The sequence below is a fragment of the Diceros bicornis genome, chromosome 12 (assembly GCF_020826845.1).
Source record: "Diceros bicornis minor isolate mBicDic1 chromosome 12, mDicBic1.mat.cur, whole genome shotgun sequence".
Taxonomy (NCBI): domain Eukaryota; kingdom Metazoa; phylum Chordata; class Mammalia; order Perissodactyla; family Rhinocerotidae; genus Diceros; species Diceros bicornis.
Window position 1 is genome coordinate 47,083,734 of NC_080751.1, and position 27,181 is coordinate 47,110,914.

General features: G+C 36.7%; 1 protein-coding gene across 4 annotated transcripts in view; it reads left to right on the forward strand.

Annotated features, from left to right (window-relative positions):
* HEATR5B (HEAT repeat containing 5B) overlaps positions 1 to 27,181 on the forward strand; it is a 101,517-nt gene that overhangs the window by 35,985 nt on the left and 38,351 nt on the right. For all 4 annotated transcript variants that reach the window (XM_058551426.1, XM_058551427.1, XM_058551428.1 and 1 more), the window contains exons 19-24: positions 6,007 to 6,166; positions 9,847 to 10,036; positions 12,165 to 12,334; positions 19,414 to 19,558; positions 22,746 to 22,985; positions 23,493 to 23,744. In XM_058551426.1, the coding sequence (XP_058407409.1) occupies positions 6,007 to 6,166; positions 9,847 to 10,036; positions 12,165 to 12,334; positions 19,414 to 19,558; positions 22,746 to 22,985; positions 23,493 to 23,744 (1,157 nt within the window). The remainder of the gene's footprint in view (positions 1 to 6,006; positions 6,167 to 9,846; positions 10,037 to 12,164; positions 12,335 to 19,413; positions 19,559 to 22,745; positions 22,986 to 23,492; positions 23,745 to 27,181) is intronic.

Sequence of the window (27,181 nt, forward strand, 5' to 3'; positions counted from 1 at the left end):
TAGTCGGCTCTTTAATGCAAAAATAGTAACAATGTATTGTAGGATTTTAATGTATATGGAAGTAAAATACATGCTAACAGAGAATGGGAGATAGGAAATAGTATACTCTGTTTATAATATATATAAAGGGATATAATATCTTTGAAGGTAGATCATAATGAGTTAAAAATGTTTCTCGGGGCCTGGCCCGGTGGCACAAGCAGTTAAGTGTGCGCGCCCCACTGCGGCGGCCCGGGATTCGCTGGTTCAGATCCCGGGCATACACCGATGCACCGCTTGGCAAGCCATGGTGTGGCGGCGTCCCATATAAAGTAGAGGAAGATGGGCAGGGATGTTAGCCCAGGGCCAGTCTTCCTCAGCAAAATCAGAGGAGGATTGGCAGATGTTAGATCAGGGCCGATCTTCCTCCCCCCCCCCCAAAAAAAATGTTTCTTATAAACTCCAGAGAACCAATAAAGAAAACAAAACAAAAAGGTATAACTAATAAGCCAATAGTGGAGATAAAATAGAATCATAAAAAATATTAAATCCAAAAGAAGACAGAAAGAGAGAAAAAGAATTAGGAAGAGATGTAACAAATAGAGCACAAAGCAATATGGTAGACTTAAACCCAACCATGCTAATAATTGCATTAAATGTAAATGGTCTAAATATTGCAAATAAAAGATAGGGTTTGTCAGATTGGATCAAAACCAAGATCTAACTGTATGCTGTCCACAAGAAATTCCTTTAAATATAAAGAAAGAGATAGGTTAAAAGTAAAAGGATGGAAATAATATACCATGGAAACACTATTGCAAAGGAAGCTGGAGAGGCTGTGTTATTATCAGAAAAAATAGATTTTGTAGCAAGGATTGTTACCAGAATAAACAAGTGATTTCATAATGATAAAAGGATCAATTCCTGAAGAATACATAACAATTTTAAATATATATGTATCTAATGATACGGTTTTAAAATACATGGAATAAAACTTAATAGAACTGAAAGTAAAATAGACAAGTCCACATTAAAATTTGAGATTTCAACATTTCTCTCAATAATTAATAGAACAGATAGCTCCCCTCAAATTATTTAAAATATAGAATATTTTAACAACATAATCAGCTAACTTGACCTAATTGACATTTATAAAATACTTCACCCAGCAGCAGAATATACATTCTTTTCAAGTGCACATAGGACGTTTACCAATATAGATAAGTAATTGCGCCAATAAATGAAAATAAAGCTTATCAGAATTTGTGGGATGCAGCTAAAGCATCTTTCAAGGAGAATTTATAGCATTAAAATTATTATATTAGAAAAGAAGAAAAGCTTTAAATCAATTATCTGAACTTATACCTTAAGAACCTAGAAAGAGAAAAGCAAATTAAACTGAAAGTAAGCAGAATGAAGCAAATGATAAAGGTAAAAGCAGAAATCAGTGAAAGAGAAAAAACAAAGGAGAAACTCAATGAAACCAAAAGCTGGTTTTTTGAAAAGAGCCATAAAATCAATAAACCTTTCAGATGACTAAGTAAGAAGAGAGAGAAAGATGGAAAGACAGACAGACACAAATCAATATTACAAATGAAAGAATGTTTATCACGGGAGATTCTGGAGATATTAAAAGGATAATAAGGAAGTATTCTAAAGAACTTTATGCCAATAAATTTGACAACTTAGATGAAATGAACTAGTTCTTTGAAAGACACAAACTAGCAAAACTCATTTAAGAAGAAATAGATAAAATGAATAACTTTGTATCTATGAAAGAAATTAAATTCAGAGTTTAAAACCTTCTCTCAAAGAGAACTCCAGGCCAGAATGCCTTCCTTAGTAAATTCAACCAAACATTTAAGGAATAATAATACCAAGTCTATTCAGACTCTTCCAGAAAAATAGAAGAGGAGGAAATACCATCTAGCTCTTTATGAGGCCAGCTTTACCCTGATACCAAAAGCAGACCAAGACATTACAAGGAAAGGCCAATCTTCCTCATAAGCATGGACATAAAACCTTTAACAAAAATTTAATCAAGCCCAACAACATTTTTAAAGGATAATTCATGACCAAGTGGGGTTTATCCCAGGTATGCATGGTTGATTTAATATCGAAAATCAGTGTAATTCACCATATTAACAGACTAAAAAGGAGATTTCATATGATCATCTTTTAGAACATCTGTTAGATGCAGCAGAAGCATTTGGACAATATTCAATATCCGTTCATCATAAAACTGCCCAGCAAGCTAGGAATTTCAGAAGAGACTGTCTTAAATCTGATAGCCCCTGGACAAAAATCTACAGCAAATATCGTACTTAATGATCAAGATTGAATACTTTCCCCCTAAAGTCAGGAACAAGGCAAGGATGTTTGCTCTCACCACTGTTATTCAGCATTGCACTAGATGTGCAATCAAGAAAGTAAAAGAGGGCCGGCCCCGTGGCTTAGCGGTTAAGTGCACGCGCTCCGCTGCTGGCGGCCTGGGTTCGGATCCCGGGCGCGCACCGATGCACTGCTTCTCCGACCATGCTGAGGCCGCATCCCACATACAGCAACTAGAAGGATGTGCAGCTATGACATACAACTATCTACTGGGGCTTTGGGGGGAAAATAAATAAATAAATAAAATCTTTAAAAAAAAAAAAGTAAAAGAAATGAAAGGGATGCAGATTGCCAAGGAAGAAATGAAGCTGTCTTTTTTTCTGAATGAAATTTGAATGTATGGAGAAAATCCTAAGGAGCCTACAAAAAAGTTATTAGAACTAATAAATTTGTTTAGTATGTTCTTAAGGTATCCAATAATTATATTTCTGTATTCTGTCAATGAAGAACTAGAAATTGAAAATTTTTAAATGCCAGTTATAAAGGATAAAAAATACTAAGGGACAGGCCGGCCCCGTGGCTTGGCGGTTGGGTGTGCGCACTCCGCTGCTGGCGGCCCGGGTTCGGATCCCGGGCGCGCACTGACGCACCGCTTCTCCGGCCATGCTGAGGCCGTGTCCCACATACAGCAACTGGGAGGATGTGCAGCTATGACATACAACTATCTACTGGGGCTTTGGGGGGAAAATAAATAAATAAATAAAATCTTTAAAAAAAAATACTAAGGGAACAATTTTTAAAAATGTGTAGGAGCTGTACACTGAAAACTACAAAACGCTGCTGAGTGCAGTTTGTGAATACATGTATAAATGGAGAAATATACTATGTTCATGGAACAGAAGACTCAATTTTGTTAAAGATATCAGTTCTCTCCAGTTTGATCTATGTATTTAACATAAGTCAAAATTCAAGCAACCACTTTCTATAGAAATCGACAAGCTGATTCCACAGTTTATACAGAGATGCACAAGATCTAGGATAGGCAGAACAACTGAAAAGGAACAGAGTTGGGAAAACTTTCACTACCTGATTTTAGGCTTTTTATAATGCTACTATAACCAAGATAGGTGGCATTGACATAAGAAAAGACATATAGGTCAATGGAACAATAAAAAAAATCCAGAAAGAATCGTATATGTATATTAAATTGATTTTCAACAAAGGTGCCAAGGCTGGCACTTGGGAAACAACAAATTTCCCCATTTGTCTTTTTAACAGATAGAACTGGAAAAATTGGATATGTTCATGGAACAAAAAAAAAATCTCTGTACTTAACTCACACCATATAAAAAAATTAACTTGGTATCGATAATGGATCCAAATGTAAGAGCCAACTATAAAACTTCTGTGGGCCGGCCTGGTGGTATAGTGGTTAAGTTTGCACACTCAGCTTCGGCAGCCTGGGGTTCACAGGTTCGGATCCTGGGTGCAGACCTACACACTGCTCATCAAGCATGCTATGGCAGCGTCCCATATACAGAGTAGAAGAAGGTTGGTACAGATGTTAGCTCAGGGCCAATCTTCCTCACCAAAAAAAAAAAAAAAAAACCTAAAAGAAAACTTTGTAATCTTGGATTACGCAAAGATTTTGTAGGATACGAAAAGCATGAACCATAAAATATTTAAAATTAATAAGTTGGACTTCATCAATATTAAAAAATTTTGCTTTTTACATGATAATGTTAAAATGAAAATTTCAAAGTAGAAGAAATATTTGAAGAAGATATGATAATGGCAAAAGAGCACGTGAGAAGATACTCCCCGTCATTAGTCAGCAGGGAAATGCACATTGAAACCACAATGAGCTACTACGACGTGCCCACTAGAGTAGCTACCGTAAAAAGACTGGAAATACCAAGTGTTGACAAGGATGTGGAGTAACTGGAATTCTCATACATTGCTTGTGAAAATGTAAGATGATACAGCCACTTTGGAAAATAGTTTGGTGATTTTTTTATAAACTTAAACATACTCTTACCTTATGACCTAGCAATTCCACTCCTAAGTATTTACCCAAGAGAAGTGAAAACACATGCACACAAGCACATGTACTCAAACTTTTATAGCAGCTTTATTCATGAGAGCCAAAAAGTGGAAAGAATCCATGTCTGTCAATTGGTAAATGAATAAATAAATTGTGATAAATGAATAAATAAACTGTGTTATGTTCATAAATGAAATACTGCTCAGCTATATAAAAAGAATAAACTACTTATACAATAAATGGGATGACTCTCAAAATCATTATGCTATGTAAAAGAATCCAAACACAAAAGACTATGTACTGTCTGTTTTTATTTGTATGAAACTGTGTAAAAGGTAAAACTATAGAGATAGAAGACAGATCAATGTTTGCCAGGGTGTTAGAAGGAGGTAGAGGACTTCGAAGGGACATGAGGGAACTTACTGTGGTCAAGAAAATGTGTTATATCTGTGCTGTTAATATGGCAGCCACATGTGGCTACTGAGCAGTTGAAATGTGTCCGGCTCAAATCAAGATGCACTGTAAGTGTATAATGCACATAGGGTTTTGAAGACTTTGTGCATAAAAAGAATGTAAAATATGTCAATAATAATTTGTTATATTGATTAGATCTTGATATTTCAATATTTTGGATATGTTGGGTTTAATAAAACTTATTAAAATTAACTTCACCTGTGTCTTTTTTCCCTTGTGTAGTGTGGTGACTAGAATATTTAAAATTACATAATGTGGCTTACATTATATTCCTAGGACATCTCTGTTCTGTATTATGATTATGTGGTGGATACATACTGTATACAATTATCAGAACTCACTAAATTCTACATTTTACTGTACACTTAAAATTGGTGAATTTTATTGTGTATAAATACATTTTAATAAAGATTATTTTAAAAAGTAATATACAATAGCTCCCTTTTATATCTTTTAATTCATTAAAGATATATTTCACAAAGGAAAAACCCTGGCCCATTTTTAAAAGGTTCAGGGCCGGCCCCGTGGCTTAGCGGTTAAGTGCGTGTGCTCCGCTGCTGGCGGCCTGGGTTCGGATCCCAGGCGCGCACCGACGCACCGCTTCTCTGGCCATGCTGAGGCCTCGTCCCACATACAGCAACTAGAAGGATGTGCAACTACGACATAACAACTATCTACTGGGGCTTTGGGGGTAAAATAAATAAAAAAAAAATCTTAAAAGGTTCAAATTGTAATTATAGGGAATTTCTGAAGTGCAAGTTAAAAGCATTTTCTGTAATTCTGTGAATACAAATACTATTTTTTTTGTATTTTCAAAACCAATTACAAAAGCTGCTCTTTTATTTAAAACACCAATAATAAAAATACATTTCAAGTAGCTCTTGGCTTTTCAAGGAATAATTAATATTAAAAGCTGAGAAGCTGTGATTCTTCATTCTGATTTTCTCTGAAGTAGGCTTTATTCATCGAAATGTATGACTTTAACCAACCATTTTAAGTTACATCTCTAACTCTTATTTAAATTAAATCCTAACTCTTATTAGAGAGCGGAGAAAGAAGAAATCATGATTGTAATCTTTTCTAATTTTCAGAATAAATCCCTTATTGTGTGACTCATAAGCTTGCTATTGCTCTAGGGAAATAGAAAAAACAATCCCTGAAGCGTGACTTTTTTCCAGGTTGAAATCGGCCCGAGATGTTGTATCCAGAACTGGGCATTCATTGGCTCTTGGTTGTTTACATCGATATGTTGGTGGTATCGGCTCAGGACAACATCTGAAGACCAGTGTTAGCATTTTATTGGCTCTTGCACAAGATGGAACATCCTCTGAAGTCCAGGTATAATGTTCATTTTTTTTTTATTATGAAAATTTTAAATAATACTTTTGGGAAAACTACTTGCTGTATAAAGTAGTAATGATTCTGTTAAGTTGTTAGGAAAAATGTATTAGGGTCTTTCTCTGTCATTTTGTTTTATGAGTTTTATTTGTAAAAGTGTATAACAGGATTTTGTATTTTAATCTAAATTTAAAGTCTGTCTTATTCTGGGAATTTAAGCCATTCAGATACATTCCATGAAACATAGTTTTTTTTTTACTATTTGTTATCCTTTCTACTTATTTCCCCTTTTTTTGCATTTCCTTGAACTTTTAATAACTGTCATTCTCTCTCTCTTCTCTAATACCCCAACTCAGGTCCAGGATCTTTGGTTGAATCTTTAGGTGTACTCATTGAATTTTTTTGTTTGTTTCTCCTTAAACATTTTATACACAGTTAGATATAACTACAATGAGAGGCAAGAGCTTCACATGTGTGAAATATCCTATACTCTTGATTTGCTACTTCCCACTGATGCACCTAAGAATATTAAGAGTACATGAATCCAACAGCATTCAACTTGCCAGCTTCATATTGGGACTTAGAAGTTGGGAGGAGATAAGTTCAATTGCCGTTACCGCCTGCCATTAGTTTATTAGTAAATGAGTTCCTTCCTTATTAGATAAAAGACACTAAATCCACCAGAGGCTTCTAGTCTACAGTTTGACTTCTTGGTAAAGGTTTCCAGCTGTATAAAGCACAAAATTCTCAAAAGGGGAGAAACAAAAATCAAGTAATCTTATCCCTTAAGAGGTGCTACGCTGCTTTTTTTTTTGTGAGGAAGATCAGCCCTGAGCTAACATCTGCCAATCCTCCTCTTTTTGCTGAGGAAGACTGGCCCTGGACTCACATCCGTGCCCATCTTCCTCTACTTTATATGGGACGCCGCCACAGCATGGCCTGACAAGCGGTGCGTCAGTGCACACCCGGGATCCGAACCCAGGCCGCCAGCAGCAGAGCGCACGCGCTTAACCGCTACGCCACGGGCCGGCCCCAACACTGCTTTTTTTTTAATGTTGTTTTCACACGAGTCTGGAAGAAAAGAACACAGTTACAAAATTATTTTACCCAAGAAGTTGCTGCTTTTTTCTTTTATGTCAAAGAGTAGGTGTTAGTTTTCTTTTTTTTTTTGTGAGGAGGACTAGCCCTGAGCTAACATCCGATGCCAATCCTCCCCTTTTTTCTTGAGGAAGAGTGGCCCTGAGGTAACATCTGTGCGCATCTTCCTCTACTTTATATGGGACGCTGCCACAGCATGGCTTACCAAGCGGTGCATCAGTGTGCGCCAGGGATCCGAACCTGTGAACCCCGGGCTGCCGAAGCGGAGCACGCGCACTTAACAGCTTGTGCCACTAGGCCGGCCCCCCTAGTTTTCTTTCTTTTGTCTTCATCTTTTTCTCAGCCCTTTCTTGCTTTAATTTCTTAAAACCAAACTCCTCTAAGTGACCACTTTACATGATTCTTTTTATATGACAGGACATTTTACTATAATTTGGATCAGTTACATTCCCTCTGCACTACTATTTCAGTTTATATCTCTACAAGAATAGTACAGTAGCTATTCTTAAGTTTTTCCTAATGTCTCTTCTGCTTTAAGAATCCTAACTCAAAAATTATATTTTGCAGTTGCATTATTATCTACATGTATTTAACTATAATTACTAGAGATTTATTGTTCAGTAATGTTTTTTGTTTTGTATCCTCAACTCTTTTCTTGAGATCTATGTTCTTATTTTTATTTGATAGGAAAACTTCCTCTAGCAATAATTAACTTAGGAAGGGTTCTTGAGTGGTATGCTTTTTGAATCCTTGCATCCCTAAAAAAAGGCTTTATTTTGCCTTCACATTTGAATGATATTTTACTTGAGCACACTATTCCTAGCTTACAGTCCTTTTCTTTCATTATTCATAAATGTTTCAGTATTTTCTGTGTTCTGATGTTGCACGTTGGAGGCTAATGGCAGCTCATATTTTTTTAAGTTAAATTTCAGTAAATATTACCATTGCAAATTTTAATCAATTATTTATAAAATCTCTCAAATATGTTCTCTAGGAAATAAAAGATAACATATAAGCCAATTTTCAAAGCAACTGATGTATGAATACTGTGTTTAAAGTTTCTCTGCACTGTGGCTTTGAGTATCCAGAAATAAAACTTCGATGATGCATTTATTTTCTTCTTTTATATATGAATATTTTTCACACTTCCAAAAAACAATGACTTATTTAATAAACTTCTGAATTAATGGATACTTATGGACATCACAGCTATCTTTATTCCCCATCTTTTCATTGCTTTTTCTAAGCAACATCTGAAATATGTATGTGTGTCTGTAACCTTATATTTTGGTTTGGCAGTGTGTAAAAATTTTTCTCTTTATCCTTGAAGCTTAGAAATTTCATCAAGTTTTGGATAAGTTTATCTTTTCTTTTTCTCTTTCTGGAACTCTTATTATTCATATATTAGGTCTCTTGTCTTTTTCCTCATTATTTTTTTATGTTTTCACTCTGTGTTACAGGGATAATCTTCCATTTGATCTTCAAGATAATGATTTTAGTTTTTAGCAATAACTACTTTTTTTCCAGTTTTCTACTGAATATTTAATATAAATCCTGGTGGGTTGTTTTTTTTTTTAAGACACTTCTAGAATCTCCTTTGTGCTTTAATTATATTGCCTTAAAAATCCTTATTATAGTTTTATTAAAGTCTTTTTTGTTTCTTCCCTTACTTTTTTCCTCCAGAATGTATACTGTGGTCTTTCTCCTGCAAGCTGCTGTATCCCTGTTACTTTTTGCTAGCTCTTGTCAGTAGGTGTGGTTTCTGTATGTACCTGTCCAAGTCAGGTTGCTGAGTTCCCTAGGATTGGGGTAGATTGACAGGTAGTAGAAGTTAAGGTATGGATTTTTTTCCCACTATGTTGGCAAGTTGGGAAACCTCTCTATTGAGATCTCTGTCCTCAGCCCAGTGATACAGTTCTCCTTTAGAGCTGCCAACAGCAGAAGTAAAAGTAAGTCTACAGCTGGATGTGGGAATCTTAAATGACTTTTTGTTTTCTTAGGCCTGTGCTGATTATAGTATATTGCTCTGAGGTTAGTTTTACAAATACTGTTAGGTTGCTTTATGCTTAGTAAACATAAATAGGGGCCTGAAATGGTTCGATGCACTTGAAGAGCTGTTGTGTGAATGTCATTGCTCTGGAAATATATGTGAGTACAGAACATTGTCATGATCATTGTTTTATTTCAGGCTAGTTTCTTGGGAAAACTCCAACAATACAGGCAATAAAGTTATATTCGATGTCCACTAAATCAAACACTTAAGTCATTGTCTTTTGGAAGTGGGTAATATATGTCCATTATAATAGAAGAGAATGAGTTCATCATTGAGATTTTTTTCTGACGCTCAAAGCCATGCTGTGGAGAAAATTTAAACATAACATTTGTACATCAGTTGCTTTGGTTATTGGCTCTTGGGTAGCTTACGTGCTACCTGTTATTTCTTAAGGAATATATTTTAATTGATTTCTAGATTAGCGATTAAAAACTAAGATGTTAGTATTTAATAAAATTTAAGTTAAAAAATCAATTTAGTATACTCTAATTATTCCTTAAAACTACAGTAAAATTTTGTTTTGTTCCAGACTTGGTCTCTTCATTCTCTTGCTTTGATAGTGGATTCTAGTGGCCCAATGTATCGTGGATATGTGGAACCAACATTGTCTCTAGTTCTTACCTTGCTGTTGACAGTTCCACCTTCACATACGGAAGTTCATCAGTGTTTGGGTAGATGCTTAGGTGCGATAATAACCACTGTTGGCCCTGAACTACAAGGTAAGTAAATTCATCTTAAAGGAACTAGACAGAAGATTACTATCTTTCAGTTTGCTGAATGTCACCATCATGTTACTTAAAGAAATTTTGTAATAAAGTAATAATTACTATGTATTACTATGTACTATGCTTCTGGAACTCTGCTTTTTACATATGCTATTTTATTTAATCCCTACAACAAACCTATGACTGACATGTTTTTTGAAGTTTTAAGCAGAAAAAACATTTCTAAATGAAATTTTACCTGGAGCCCCATGAAGACAAAAATAAAAATGGAGTTCCTTTGCCTTGGAGTGCCATCCACTTGTGTTCATGGACTTTTGTTTTGCTTCTTTTTCTTTTTTTTTTTTCAATTTTAATTTTGTTTTTTGCTGAGGAAGACTCGCCCTGAGCTAACATCTGTGCCAACCTTCCTCTTTTTGCTTGAGGAAGATTCACCGTGAGCTAACATCTGTGCCAGTCTTCCTCTGTTTTGTACGTGGGTCACCACCACAGCGTGGCTGATGAGTGGTGTAGGTCCCTGCCTGGGAACCGAACCCGGGCTGCTGAAGCAGAGCACACCGAACTTAACCACTAAGCCACCAGGCCTGCCCCTTGCTTCACTTCTTTTTAAACTCTAAGGGTCAGGAACATAGTTTGAAAAACCACTGCCATAAGGTGGATAAGACTATCTAATTTTTCTATGAGGAAGCAAGCTCAGAGAAGATAAGCAACTTGCCTAGAGTTACTCAGCTGATGAATGGCAGATTTATGATCTTAAGGCTCATGTTCTTACCACTGAAATAATTCTACCAATGGATAAATTAAACACTCAAGTCAGAAAATTACTGTGAATTTATCCTGAATATATGTCACTTTCAGAGTTTTCCCTTTCTCCCCCTACCATTTTTTTAAATCTTTCAATGAGTTAAGCTTTTTATATACATTATCTCGTTTAATTCTGACAACAATCCTGAGATAGGTACATCTCTCCATTTTACAGATGAAACGCAGAGGCTGAGAGAAATTAAGAACTTTTCCAGAGTTTTATGTATATATAGCGAGTGAGTGGTTGGAATCAGAAATGAGGCCCAGATCAGTTTCCTTTGCCTGCATTCTTAACCACTATGCCTTGTTGCATCCTTTCAGGCAAATATTTTTTTAAAAAAGAAAAGATCTTAAGGAAGAATGCTAAGAACTCAAAAATATGTGATTTAGACGTATGTCTTTCTTAGACTCACTGTCCTCTTTGAGAAAATTAATGGGTTCTTTCTTCCAGTGAATATCGTAAGGTTATGGAGAGAATAAATATACACCTTTCACTAAGCATAGGTGTTTACCAGATGCTTTCTGATGCAATGTTGATGAGGCAATACTTGTTTTAAACTAGATGTGACTCTTAGTGACTATGATTTCCTTGTTTGGTCTTTATATGTATATAAAATTATTTTATTTTACATTGGTAAAAATATTAAATCACCTATATTTGGCAATTATTTTTTTATATAGATAGTATATTATACTACAATTTATTTTTCCTGTCTCTGTAAAAGTTGCCATTAATCTTATTAGGAAAATAGGATTTGAAGTTATTGTATGGTAAAAGTAATAATATTGGTTAAACAGAGAACCAGAGAGTGAAGAATTTTCTGGCTCTTTCAAATAAAACAATGATGAGTTTAAAAACAGTATAATTAATCAGAGAATAAATATAAATCTGGCTAAATCTAAGAGAGGTGTATTATTTTCATCCCTGTGCAGTCATGTTTTGAAATAATTTCTATGGACCTTGCAGACTTTTGTTTTCAAAACAGTCTGAACAGTAATCAGAAAGAGGGATTATTTAGGGCCGGCCCCGTGGCTTAGCGGTTAAGTGCGCGCGCCCGGCTCCTGGTGGCCTGGGTACGGATCCTGGGTGTGCACCGACGCACCGCTTCTCTGGCCATGCTGAGGCCGCGTCCCGCGTACAGCAACTAGAAGGATGTACAGCTGTGACATACAACTATCTACTGGGGCTTTGGGGGAAATAAATAAATAACTAAAATTATTTTTAAAAAAGGGGGGTTATTTAGAAGATAATTATTTCTAGAGATATTATTGGTGATACTAATGAAATAATTGTATTTTACATTTTCTATTTCGATACTAGGGAATGGAGCAACAATTTCCACAATTCGTTCTTCTTGTTTGGTGGGTTGTGCAATAACCCAGGACCATTCAGATTCTCTTGTGCAGGCAGCTGCCATATCTTGCCTTCAGCAGCTTCACATGTTTGCACCACGACACGTCAATCTATCTAGTCTCGTTCCTAGCCTTTGTGTGAGTATAAAGCTGTTTCATTCATTGGTTTATTTAGGGAGCCCCAAATGTGTTTCCCAAAAGATCAAACTAGACCAAAACAAAAAGTGTAAGTTTCCTGGATTTTGAATTCTCGGGTTTGAGCTTTAGTAGTCATTTCATGACTATTCACTGGTTTTCCTTTTTGACCTTGTAAGAAATATTTTGATGAACTGCTTATTTCTCGGCTAAGAATGCATCATATTTTTAATCTTTTCTGCTCAGAGTTTTATGTCCTAAAGCTTGATTAATAACTTCTGAGGAGCTGTTGCTATCATCACAATCGTTAATGTATTCACTCAACAAATATTTACTGAGAGCCTGCTATCTGTCAGGCACCGTGCAGAGTACTGGATTACATGTGTAATGAGACAAGATGAAGCCTCTGTCATAATGAAGTTTATAGTTTACAGGGGAACGTGGGCAACAATAATTATTTACAAATAAGATAAGTTCTAGAAAAGGCTACAGGAGAGCATGTACACAGCAGAACAGGGGAGCCTATCCTAATCCAGACATTCAGAAAAGATTTCCTTGAAAGAATGATATTTAAAGTGTGATCTGCAGGATAAATGCCAGCCCTTAGGGTCTAGTGGTTAAGATTCGGCACTCTCGCCTCTGGCCTGGGTTCGTTTCTTGGTTAGCGAACCACACCACTCGTCTGTTGGTTGTCATACTGTGGCAGCTGTGTGTTGCTATGATACCGAAAGCTATACCACCCGTATTTCAAATAGCAGCAGGGTCACCCAGGGTGGACAGGTTTCCGTGGAGCTTCCAGACTAAGAGAGACCAGGAAGAAGAACCTGGCCACCCGGGTGGAAATCAACTGGACAGCACTAACAACAACTGCAGGATAAATAAGAGTTAGTTTGGAGAAGAGCATGATATTGGAGTAGACAGCATTCATTTTTGGACAGAGGGAAAAATATGTGAAAGGCGCTGAAATGGGAAGGATGATGAATTTAAGGAACTATTGAGTCAGTGTGGTTAAGGCTGAGAGAGAAGACGGGGAGGTGGGTCACAGGGGCACAAGGTGAGGCTGGACAGTTAGCCAGGGGGCAGATCGCACAGACTTTCTATATTAAAACTTTGGACTTTATTCTACCAGCAATGGGAAACCATTAGGAGGTGTTCCACAGGGGAGTAACCTGATCAGATTTGTGCTTTTTACGTTTCATTTTTGCTGCACAGTGGAGAATGGACTCTGCAGGGTAAGAATTATGATGGTCTAGGAGGGAGATGATAATGGCTTGTTCTAAGTTGGTAGCAATGGGAATAGGGAAAAATTGACGGATTTGAGTGATATTTAGGAGGAAGGATCAATAGAATCTTTTGATTGATTGGCTGTAGGAAAAAGGGAGAAGGATGTGACCCAGGTTTCTGACTTGAGCATAGTAATGTAATTTTCTAAGGTTGGCAACATTGGAGTAGGACAAGGTTGGGAGGAATTCAGTTTTAGACATTTGGACAGTCAGGTGCATGGGTCTGGAACTCAGAAAAGAGAAGTCTGGTTGGAGAGGTAAATTTGGGAGGCATGAGTATTTAGATGGAAAATAGATTCTAGGAGTAGATGAGATCACCAGAGAGAGTGCTGAATGAGGAACCCAGCATATAAAATTTAGGAGAAAAAAAAAAGTCAGCAAAAAAACATGAAGAAGTAGTTAGAGAGATTAAAGGAAAAATAGAGGTTATGGTGTTCACAGAAGCCAAATAGAGTAGAGAAGTGGTCAGCTGTATCAAATATGGTCAAGAGATCAAGTGAGATGAGAGCTATAATGTGTCCTTTGACTTTTGTCACATGGTGTTCTTAGCAAGAGCTCATCTGGTAGAGTGGTACAAATGGAAGCCCAAATACATTGGGTTAGAGATAGAATATGAACAGAAACTTCTGCAGAAGTTTGAATGTAAAGGAGAGGACAGAGGACAATAGGTCAAGGGAGCGATAGGGTCAGCAGACACTCTTTTTCTCCTGCAGTAGTGAGAAGTGAGTGTGTTTAAATGCTGATGAGATTTAGCTGGTAGGATGGAAGAGTTCAAGGTGTAGGGCAGAGAGGGAATAGTTACCATCCAAAGTTTCTAATGGATAGAGTTTTTAGGGCAAATGTAAGGGGATATCTCTTCCAGTGCAACATGAAGAAAGGAGGAGAGGATGAGTGTAGATACAGATGGGTTTATGGATTTGGTGGCTGGAAGTTGAGGGAGTTATTATCTGATGACTTAACTTTCTTAATCAAGTAAAAGGGAAGATCAGGTCCCATGAATGAGGAAGCAAAGAAGAGGGCCAGAAGTTTGAGGAGAATGGGATGTGGGAGATTGAACTAACTGGAGAAATGTAAGAGTTCTGTGGTAGTACTGAGGGTTCTGTAGAGGTCAATGACCCTCTTTGGCTCCATTGTGTGATTTATGATGGTAGCAGTTTACCTAGTTGTGAGATTTTTCTCCAGTACCTGTAAACAACTTGGGTGCAGGTATTGAGCAACGAGATACGTTGATACATTCATAGTTGGACTTTGCCAAGCAGATTTGATTAAATGATGGCAGGATGAGGGAGATAAGGATGTTAACAAGACAGTGCTGAAATGTTGGATTATGAAATCTCATTTGGATAAAGGAGGAAGGTAAAAACGGGAGGACACTGATATCTAGGGAGAAAGAAAGGCACTATAGATGTAACCATGGGAGGATATTGTTGAGGTAAAGGGAGGAGAAGGGTATCCAGGATGAGGAGAAGGAACTGAACGGCCAAGATATTAGATACTAGATCTATGTGGTATATTTACCTTTACTCAGCAAGATTTTCTCCTGTTTTACCATAGACCAGGGGGAACTGAATCAGTCCCAGACCATCAAGGAGTTTGAGTGTGCCACAGGGCAAAAACCAGATGCACATGAAATGTTTGCAAAGAACATCCACAAAGAAAATAACCAACTAATAGCATACACTAGATTGCATTCTGCGAGATATGTAGCATCCTGCCAAAAGTCGTGGTCTGATGCCCCAGTTCTGAGGGCATAGACGGCATCTCTGAACAAGGGGAACTTGTTACATGGTGCAGCTGCAATAGACAACTGACAGATATGATAAGCACGCAGAGACACACTCCTCAGGTTGTCTCTCCATTTTTTGTCTGTTTCCTCTCTCCATTTTTCTCTCCTTTCTATTTTCCTCCTTTCTATGGATGTTGACCTTATGAGATGGAACACATTTAAGAAGATCTGAGAAAATAATACCATGAATTTCTTTATCTCAGTGGAGGTTGTAAATAAGCCACAGAGAATGCAATGAGTTTCCTGTGTTAACACAAGATAATGCTTCCAGACTGACTTCCTTAGCAGAACATCAAGGGTTTTATTACAAGACATGTTGGAACACTTTCCTAAGCCTCTTCCAAAAGACTAAGTAGTGGGATTACAGGCAGCTGGTAAGAAGGAGAGGGCATGGCAGGCTAACAATGAGAAAAAGGGCCATTCAAGTGGTTGTCTTGTTTCCACATTGCCAAAAGCCCCTCATGCTTTCTCCATTACCACATCTTTTGACATTCTCTGAAAAATAGTCTACACATGGATTCATCCAAATTAGTGAAATCAGTATGGATTTTTAAAAATTTCATATTCATTTGTACTCAATCATTGCCATCAGCAATGACCGTATTATGTGATGTCATATGTAATACCTAATACAAATGAAATGTGATTTTTTTCAGCAGATGTAATGAAAGGTGAGTTTCACCATAGTAATCTTTATTAAATGATATAGAAGTATTAAAATGTGTATGATGATAGAACTATTCAAAATGTGTTTTTGAAAGAACAACCACCACTCTGAATTATTATTTCTCTCCTGGCAAACAACTGCTTTTTTTTTTTTTTGTGATGAAGATCAGTCCTGAGTTAACATCCATGCCAATCCTCCTCTTTTTGCTGAGGAACACTGGCCCCGGGCTAACATCTGTGCCCATCTTTCTCCACTTTATATGGGATGCCGCCACAGCATGGCCTGACAAATGGTGCCTCAGTGCATGCCCCGGATCCTAACCTGGGCCGCCAGAAGCGGAGCACGTGGACTTAACTGCTACACCATGGGGCCGGCCCCTAAACAACTGCTTTTTATACCATGTGACCACAGTTATTCATTCTCCTGTCCTGACAGAATTATTCCACATACAGGCATTTATGTCATCTGGGATAATTGGAGGAGATGTCAGTGAGAGAAAGACTTGAGCTGAATGCCCAAGTGACCAGTGACAGAGCAGGGGTGTCCAGTTGTCCAGGATGTAAGTACATGGTCAGCACAAGAAGGGATAGCAAGATGACATAAAGTATAAAATAACGGGTTTTTATAAGAAGACAGAGATCTAATGTAGGAGCAGACAGCACAATGTTCCTGAGGTTTGTGGAATGTAAGAAAAAAAAAGAAGCTTCTCTGGAAAACAAGCAGGCATAATCTACAAAAGTTGAATATATGTGTACACTGTGACTCAGCAGCTCCACCCTTAAGTAAATTAAATACCTGACAGAAATGCATGCACATGTATGCCGAAAGACATGTACAGGAATGTTCGTTGCTGGCTTATTCAAAATAGCCAAAAACAGAAACAACCAAAATGTCCATCAATCAGCAGAGAAGATATATAAAGAGTGATATATGAATAGAATGATATTCTATTCAATAGAATACTGCAGCAATAAAAATGAATGAACTACCATTACATGGAATCACATGGATGAGTCTCACAGACATGTTGCTGAGAAGAAGCCAGACACAGAAGAGAACATGCTACATGGTACCATTCATATAAAGTTCAAGAACAGGCTAAACCAAACTATAGTGATGGATGTCACTATACATTGTGGTTATCTCTAAAAGGGCTAGGAAGGGACGTGAAGAAGCCACATATTTTTATCAAATTTAGTGTGTTTTATTCCTGAACTTTTGTGGATTTTACCAGAAAGTGTCAATGAAAAATTTTAAAACAAATACATCATTACTGTTACCTGGTTTACAGGGATTGTAAGACGGCTCAATTGTAATTTGCATCTTTAATATCAGAGATATTACAATGGGAAAAAAAGCACGCCTCAGAATCATTGAAATGTGGGCCGGCCCCGTGGCTTAGCGGTTAAGTGTGCGCGCTCCACTGCTGGCGGCCCGGGTTCGGATTCCGGGCGCGCACCGACGCACTGCTTCTCTGGCCATGCTGAGGCCGTGTCCCACATACAGCAACTAGAAGGATGTGCAACTATGACATACAACTATCTACTGGGGCTTTGGGGGAAAAGTAAATAAATAAATAAAATTAAAAAAAAAAGAAGAATCATTGAAGTTTTTGAAAACACTTTGAAAGCTGTAAAATGTTTTATTTCTTTCACTTTGGCTCTACCAGTCAACATTTGTTGAGTGTATTTTCTTTCTTTCTTTCTTTTTTGCTGGGAAAGAGTCGCCCTGAGCTAACATCTGTTGCCAATCTTCCTCTCTCTCTTTTTTTTTCCCTCCCCAAAGCCCCAGGACATAGTTGTATATTCTAGTTGTAAGTCCTTCTAGTTCTTCTGTGTGAGCCGCCACCACAGCATGGCTATTCACAGACGAGTGGTGTGGTTCTGCACCTGGGAACTGAACCCAGGCCACCAAAGCAGAGCGCACCAAACTTTAACCATGAGGCCGCCAGGGCTGGCTCAAGTGTATTTTCTTAGCTACAATTCTATTTAATTTTAATTAAATTAAGTTTTTATAGTGTTTTGCTTCGTATCTATTTGATCATTTGATTTTTTCCACAATTGTATAAGATAAGCAGGGTGGACATTGTCTCCATTGTACAGATAAAAAGGCAAAAACTTTGAGAGCCTAAGTGATTTGTCCTTCCTATCTCACATGACCATGTGTAAGCTTTCTAATTATAGGATGTTTGAAAGTTCCAAAAAGTCTTTATTTTCAGGAAGAGAAGTGAATAAAACATTTTGTTGAAAAAAATCTGTCAGATTTTCTCCCCTCAGTTATATTTTGTTTTTTTAATACTTGGTATAAATTTCATGGGCTATGAATTTTATGCAAATATATCTTGAGTTACAAATGCTATATTAATAATATTATATATAGTATAATATATAAAAATACACTAGCATTGTGAAGAGGTAATGTATTTCACATAATCATTCCCCCTTTCATCATTTCTAGATGGGATTCTTTCTAAAGTGTATTACTTCCTTGCTTAAAAAGCAGCATGTGGAACATAATATTTTCTTGATAAATCAGATTTATAGTAATACTGATAATAGCTAATATTTATTAAGCAATTACCATGTGTCAGCCACTGTTCTAAGCAAAATACTTGTATTAACTTGTTTTATTTTCACTATATTCCTGTGAATAATTACTATCCCCATTTTACATATGGGCAGATAAGGCACAGAGAGGTTAAGTAACTTGTCTGACATCACACAGGAGTAAATGACAGAGCCAGGTTTCAAACCCAGTCTGGCAACTGGAGCCAGAGCTCTTAATCGTTATGCTATGCTGCATCTTATACTTTACTTCACATATTAGAATGTACTATATTGATTCTTTTAGGAACTTCTGAGATTAAAAAAAATTCTATATCAAAAGGCTTCATTTTCCAATTCTTTTTAGGTGTTTATGTTTGCTTGATTTTATTTTTTTTATTTTGATAAATATCCTCCTTTGCTTTCAGTTCTTGCTGTGTGCTCTACCCCCTAACTTTTCATTCACTACATTTAATCTCTCTGCACTGAAAATATTCTGCATGGCAAAGTTTAGTAGGACCATGTGTAAAATAAGACGTGCAAAAGATTCTTCTGGATTTTCATCTCGGTATATAGTATGACTTTTAGTGCCCAAGTCTTGGGACAGTTATTTTGGCTACTAAAATATTCTTTATGTATTTTATTGGTATTATTATTTTTCCAAAAGGCCATTATTTGGCTATTTAACCACTGAGGTTATTAAACGAAGAGCCTCTTCACAGTACGGTTTTAATATATATTCATTAGGCCAGTGAGATTACAGCTTTTTTTAAAAAATTATCTAAAATTGTTATGGTTTACAGGTTCACTTATGTAGTTCCCATTTGTTACTTCGACGAGCAGCTGTGGCGTGTCTCCGACAGCTTGCACAAAGAGAAGCAGCTGAAGTATGTGAATATGCCATGAGCCTAGCCAAAAATGCAGGGGACAAAGAGAGCAGTGGTGCCAGTAAGTTACGTTATCTGTCATTATTCTTTTTGTTTAAATTCTCTAACGTTGCAAATGAATATTACTCATTAAATAACATTTTGTATTGAAATATGGTCAATATTCTTATTCTTTTAAATAAAATTTATCACTTTAAAAATTCCAGTATAGTTTTCTTGGTAATTTCACATTTTTACCTTGTTAAAAGTTTTGTAGTGTAAAAAAAAAAAAATAAATAGCATTTAGTATCAGGATACTTCTGCCATCCCTTGAGGATATTTTGGCTATAAAAGGAATGGCTAACTCTAGGGATATTGCCTTATCTCACTAATAGACTTCTGAAAAGAGACATTATCTATTTTGGGGCTACCTGAAAGCTTCCAGTCTTTGACAAGTAGTTAACTTTTTGTGATATAACTTTTCCTCTAGAAAGGGAAGCCCAAAGTAACCAATAAAACTATGAAGTGTCAGTAGATGTTTGGGTGGCTAAAGGTAGATCTCTACTTTCTTCAGTTCTTTTTGCTTTTTTGGGAGGGTTCTAAGTATAGCTTGAATTCGTAGTGGATCTTCTGGTGTTCAGGGATAGGTGCTGTGGAAACTTTTTCAGAGCTTGACAGATATTTCCCCTATTGTGAGAGAGAAGTTTTACTTATAAGAGCTTTCTAATGCATAGAAGTTGCTTGGGTACTAAGAAGCAAGATACCAAAACTTCAATTTTAGCATAGTATAGTAAGAGCTCTATTAACAAACATACTGTATTGTAGAATGTAAAAGAAGTTTATTATCAAAGTCCAACGGTAAGCATTGCTTTTTGGAGAGAAAACATAGCACCTGGAGTAATTACAGAATTCTCCTGAATACATATAAAATTTCAAAACTTCTACATGTCGTCACCATAATCAAAATTGAAAGACAAACTAAGAGAGGGAAGAATATTTGCAAAACACACTTTTTTCATATTATTAATTTATTATATTTATTAAAGTGTGTGTATTTATATTTTAATGTTTTTAAAGCTTTTGCAAATTAGTGTGTCAGTGTCTCAAGTTGGATGATTCACTAGAAGGACTCATCATATAGTCATGCTTATGGCTACGGTTTATTACAGCAAAAGGATACAAAGCAAAATGAGCAAAGGGAAAAGGTGCCTGGGGTGAAGTCCAGAGCAAACCAGGTACAGGCTTCCAAGAGTTCACACCCCAAGAAGCCACACAAGGTGTGCTTGATTCCCCAGCAATGAGTTGTGACAACACGTGAAATGCGGTCTACCAGGGAACCTTGTTGAAGATTCAGTGCCCGCAGTTTTTATGGGGGGCTGGTCAATAGGCACGGTCTGCCTGGCGTGTACCCAAAGTTCAGACGCTCAGAAGAGAAGCCGATGTTCAGCATAAACCAAATTGTTGATACGCTTTAGGCACAGTGAGTCACTTTTATCAGGAAATGGTGGGAACCCTCCTGAAACCCACTTCCCAGAGGCTACACAAGGGCTAACCTTAATATCAGGCCTTCCTAGGGTAGTCTCAGGCTGCTGTGTTGACTCTCTTCTGCATCTGTAAAAATCACCAGCGCATGTGAAACAGGTGTTTTATAAAAGAAATATCAGTGTATGAAATATTTTTAACCTCCAGTGATTAAATAATTGCAGGTTAATACAATCATAAGATAGCGTTTTTCTTCTATAAAACTGAGCAATATTAAAAATAATGATTACAACCAGTGTTGAAACAGGTATGAATAGAAGAGAAATTTCTTATACTGCTGGTAGAAATGTAAAGTCATACCAGTTTTCTGGAGGACTTTTTGTCAGTATATCCCCAAAGTTTTCAAAATGTGCTTACCCTTGGACCTAGTAATTCCCTTTTTAGGAATTTATCCTCAATGGTTTACCAGTTAATGTTCTCTTAATTCAGTGAGTTGCTCTGTAGTCATGAAAATCCATGTTGTAGAAGTATAATTCCTGATATGGGAAAATATTCACTACATACTGCTAAGTGAAAAATAGGCCTCTGTGCCTCATCTCTCCCTAATGTTCTCTTTCCTTGGAACATTTTCTTTTGACTTTTCCTACTGTCTTTGAATTCCCCTCACTGTGGCTATTTTCTGCAAACCGACCCTTATTCTGTCTTTGCAGTGAGTCGGCAAAAAGAGCCACTTTCAGCCTGCGTCTCTCTGTCTCACTCCCTTCAAGGTTCAGAGCGCTTTAGAATTCCGAGAGCCGGACAGTATTCATCCTTCAGGCTGCCTGTTGTACTACTTCTGCTGTTTATGAGAATAAAAAGATTTTTGGATCAAGCAAGAAATTTAACTACTCTTTTTTAACAATTTTTTGATTGTTTTTTTAATTTAAAAAAGTTTTTTATTGACGTATAATTGACATACCATATCATATTAGTTTCAGGTGTACAACATAGTCATTTGATATTTTTATACACTACAAAATGATCATCACACTAAGTCTAGTTACCGTCTGCCACCATACAACCTTATTACAATATTATTGACTGTGTTCCCTATGCTGTCCATTATATCCCCATGACTTATTTATTTTATAACTGGAAGTTTTTACCTCTTGATCCCCTTCACCTGTTTCACCCATTGCCTCACCACCCCCCCAACCCCATGGCAACCCCTAGTTTGTTCTCTGCATGTGAGAATCTGTTTCTGGTTTGTTATGTTTGTTCATTCTGTTTTTCAGATTCCATATGTAAGTGAAATCATATTGTATGTTTCTTGGAAAGGATTTTCCCAATTTTTAAATGAGCTTTTAGGATACAATCTATTTATAATTTATGTTTTGGCTTTATAGATTTTTAAAAATCTGAACTATAAGACTGAATAAATTTCAATTTGTTCTTCCAACAAATATAGCAATAATTTTTTTTCGGTCCACTAAATTAAATCTATTTAGAAATATGTCTTGTTCTCACACTTTTTTTTTGTTAGAATCAGATATATATTTATATTTCCTGGAGATTTGTTTAAAATACCTCAGAATAATCGATCTTAAAGATCAGAGTTTTACCTGTGTCAGGTTAAATTCTAATCCTAAAGATATGTAAACTGGAAACCATAGTTAAATTGTATGTATAGCTAGTCTTGTTTTGTTGCAATTGTGAATTTACATGTAAGCCTTGGTATTTCACATAATTGTTACCTATAGTGTACAACAAAATCTTATACAAGTTCATTTGTAAAAATTGCTTTTCAGATATCAATCCTTTTGCACCTGGAGTTAGTTCTCGAAGTGATATCCATTGCCGACACCGAGGCGTTAATATAACAGAAACTGGTCTTGAGGGACTTCTTTTTGGAATGCTAGACCGGGAGACAGACAGAAAATTATGTTCTGATATTCATGATACTTTGGGACATATGCTTTCATCGCTGGCTGTAGAAAAACTTTCCCATTGGCTTATGCTTTGTAAAGATGTCCTAGCAGCTTCTAGTGGTATGTATTTAATATAAAAAATATGTTCTTAAAATAATGAAAATTATTTTACTTCTGATATATATATGCATATATATGCACATATATGGATATATATATATAGATACATATGTATAAATTTGAGATTATATTTAAGAATACTAATAATTTTTAATCTATAAATTCCTGTAAAAAATGTTGCAGGTTAAATTATATTAGAAACTAGTGATCTTTCTTTAGTTTTTGGAAAATGACTAAGTTCAAACTAAATTTTCATATATACAAGTCCCAGTTTACACTGTAGTTCAATATAGTATGTAAAACTAGTGAAATATGTAAAATACTTTGTTATCTTTTCCTTGGTTTTTGATTATGTTTTTTAAAAAGCTTGCCAATTCTACTGTCAAAGGAGTGAGAATTTAGTCTTTTTCTTTTTTTTATTAGAAATATTCTAACATTAATGCCATTTCTAAAGTATCATTTTGCTATATATGAGGTGGTTATAATATGTTTTTATTTTTATTATAGATATGAGTACTGCAACTCCTTTAAGTAGTGGAAAAGATGAAGAGTCTGAAAAGAAGGATGAGATGGATGATGATACCATGTTTACCACACTAGGCGAAGAAGATAAATCAAAGCCCTTTGTGGCACCTCGCTGGGCCACTCGGGTATTTGCTGCTGATTGCCTGTGTAGAATCATCCATTTGTGTGAGAATTCGGACCAGGCTCACTTTGATCTTGCCATGGCACGTTCTGCTAAACTACGAAACCCTACAAGTAAATTTAAAGTCAATACTTCTTTCCCCAAAGTATTTTTATAGGTTTGATACATTTTACTGCTAAACATGCTTTAAACTGTGCCTTCATTTACTGCAAGTTCCCTTGCCTTTTATCTTTGTTTTCTGTCCCCTATACATACCACCCATCTTCTGATCCGTATTTTGAAGATAAGGTGAAAAAGGTGGTCCAAAGGTGGATGGATGGATGGGTAGATAGATAGATAGATAGATAGATAATATATATTTCTTAATAATTTATCCTAAGGGTAATGATGGCAGTAACTTAGGTTTTCTTAGTACATTGTCCTAGTTTTAGCATTTCAGTGTAAAAGAGATGACAAAACCTTAAGGTGTATAAATAGAGTTTTGCCGTCCCCAGCCATGGAGAATGTCAGAATTCATGAATGCTATGACAGATTTCAAACTCTCAGATTTCAGAAATGCTATTAAGTATTTTTGAAAAGGTAAAACTGTTTATTGCTGAAACCCCTCGCTGTTTTTTATCTTTTGTAAGCTTTTTATACCACATAGCCCCTGGATCAGATAGTACAGGAAATTTACAAAGAGAGCATCAGGTCCAATATCTTCATTTTACAAATGAGGAGATCCAGAGAAGCTGAGAGAGGTGGCAGAGTATCAGACTCTTTGTCTTGTACTTTGTTGTCTCTTCATCACCCTGTCGTTTTTTAAATATCTAAAGACAAGTTGTACATATTAACAATGTTGAAGTCTGTACTTGAAAAATGCCTTTCAGTTTACTTTATTGTGTATAAGAAGCAGCAGAGCTCACAAATGGATTAAAACACAAACAAACAAAAAGTAAAGCAGAACAATGTTACATCATGTATAAAACGTGAATCTGAATATAGGGTTACTAGCAAAGCACGATATGTCCTGAGTACAGTGTCTTTATTCATGCCATTATTCGTCAGATGTTTACCACATCCTGTTCTTTGCTGCACATTGGAGGTACAAAGAAGAAAAAAACATAGCCCATACCCTTGAAGAACTTCTAGTCTAGAAGACAGACAGACAGACTTATCACTCAAATGATTATGATATGTCCCGATGCTGGTATGATAGAATACTTGCGGAACATAAACAAGTAGTATCCATTTCCTGAAGAGCGAAGACTTTACAGAAGAGATGATTTTGAACCTGGGTTTTAAAGGCAGAAAAAGACTTTTTCAGGTGAAAGAAGGTGGTTGTGTTAGTTTCCTATTGCTGCATAACAAATGACCACAACTTGAGTGGCTTAAAAAAACACAAATTTGGGGCCGGCCCGGTGGCGCAAGCGGTTAAGTGCACGCGCTCCGCTGCGGCGGCCCGGGGTTCGCTGGTTCGGATCCCGGGCGCGCACCGACGCACTGCTTGGTAAGCCATGCTGTGGCGGCGTCCCATATAAAGTGGAGGAAGATGGGCACAGATGTTAGCCCAGGGCCGTCTTCCTCCGCAAAAAAAGAGGAGGATTGGCGGATGTTAGCTCAGGGCTGATCTCCTCACAAAAAAACAAAAAACAAAAAAAAAAAAAACCACAAATTTATTACCTTTTAGTTCTATAGGTCAGAAAGTCCAACATGAGTCTCAGTGGGCTAAAATCAAGGTGTTGGCAGGGCAGTGTTCCTTCCTGGAGGCTCTAGGGGGGAATCTATTTTCTTTTCTTTCCCAGCTTCTGTATACCACCTACATTGCTTGGCTCATGACCCCCTCTGTCTATCTTCAAAGCCAGCAGAGTTGAATCTCTCTGTGATCCTTATTCAGTCATCACATCTCTCTCTGACTACAGCCAGGAAAGGTTCTCTGCTTTTAAGAACTCACGTGATTAGATTGGGCCCGCATAGAAAATTTAGGATCATCTCCCCGTTTCAGGGTCCGTCACCTTAATCACTTCTGCAAAGTCCCTCTTGCCATATAAGGTAACGTATTCATGGGTTCTAGGGATGATGTATTTGGGCACCGTTATTCTGCCTATCCCACTGGTTTATTATAAACAGAGACAATAAGAGAATTTGTAAAGGCGTGGAAGTATAAGTGCATATTACATTTAAGGAGTAGTCGAGAGCCTTAGGTTGGCTTTCCTTTCTTTCTATTTCTTAACGTTTTTTCTCTCATTATTTGTGTCCTGTCCTTTTGCCTGCATTCTCAGAGATCCTCACAAGTTTTTCCTTTATATCATTGATAATGTATTCCTGTTTTCTGCTTCCATAGTGGATCTTCAGTCTGTTTTTAGTTTTCCTTTAATTTTTCTGTATTTCTTCCACCTCGATTATATCATATCCTTTTCGCTCTTTATGGTTTTTTGTTCTTATTCAATAGCAGCTGTTTTTAATTTTTTTGCATCCTGTTGAGATGACAAATGATATTCTAAATTTTATTATGGTTTTTATAGAAAATTGTTTTCAGAGGTTAGCTCTTTCTCTGAATCTTCAGAATCTTTCTTTTCCCTGGGTGTATTTTTTTCATACGCTTATTTGTTTTTATATCCTTGAAAGAGGAGTGTGCTCTCCATATTTGGAATTTTCTCCCAGTGTGTATGGGTGGGTTGCCCATGTTCTCTTTGTTTACTGGGTACTTCACACTGGTAGCTGATTGGTAAGCTGATATAACAGTTCCCCAACCTAGATTCCAGTATCTGATGTGCTTTATTCTGCTGGATTGAAACAGGATCCTTTCCAGCACCCACTGCCTGCCATTCTGAACAGTCATGGCAGGGTGTATGAAAAATTATAGACCCAATGAATATGCTATCCAGGCTCTTCCTGTATTGTCCTCATCTCCCTTTCTATCTACTCTGCTTTAGTTGTTGGGAACTGCTCCTCCCAGAATGTATTAAACCTCTAACAGCCCCCTAATTCTCTCCTCATTTTGGAGTTTCTACCCAGTGCCCCTTCCCACTCCAAATTTATCTCCTTGGATTTGGAAAAAAGATAGAGGTGTTGATTTGAGAAAAGTTGGAGGTAGAAACTGTGTAGAAAAGCGACAGCACTTTTATACCAGGAACAATTGCCTAGTTTTGGGTTGGTAGATTGATATAAATTGTAAATGAGGTGACAGAGAATACAGGAAGAATAATGGGTGTTTTTATTTAGTTTTGGGTTGGCATAATATGAATAGGCCCATTTTAATCCACTTGCTCATGCCTTGGAAATTTCCTTCCAAATTCTGGCAATAGTTTATTATACCTAGTTTTTATTGATGATGTGTTTTTGCCTTCTCTTAGGTGAGGGTTGGGGGCTCATAGCCAAAAGTTTTTTCTGTCTCCTTTGCTCCCTTCTCCCAAACCAATAGATGTCCTTTTTTAAACTTAAGATTCTAAAATTGGTATTTTAGGTAAGCACATGAAAAAATTGGAAGACACTTGTCTTGCAACCTTCACAATAGCAATAGTAACAAAAACCTGTTCAAATAGAAGTTGTTTAGGGATCAGGCTGAGCC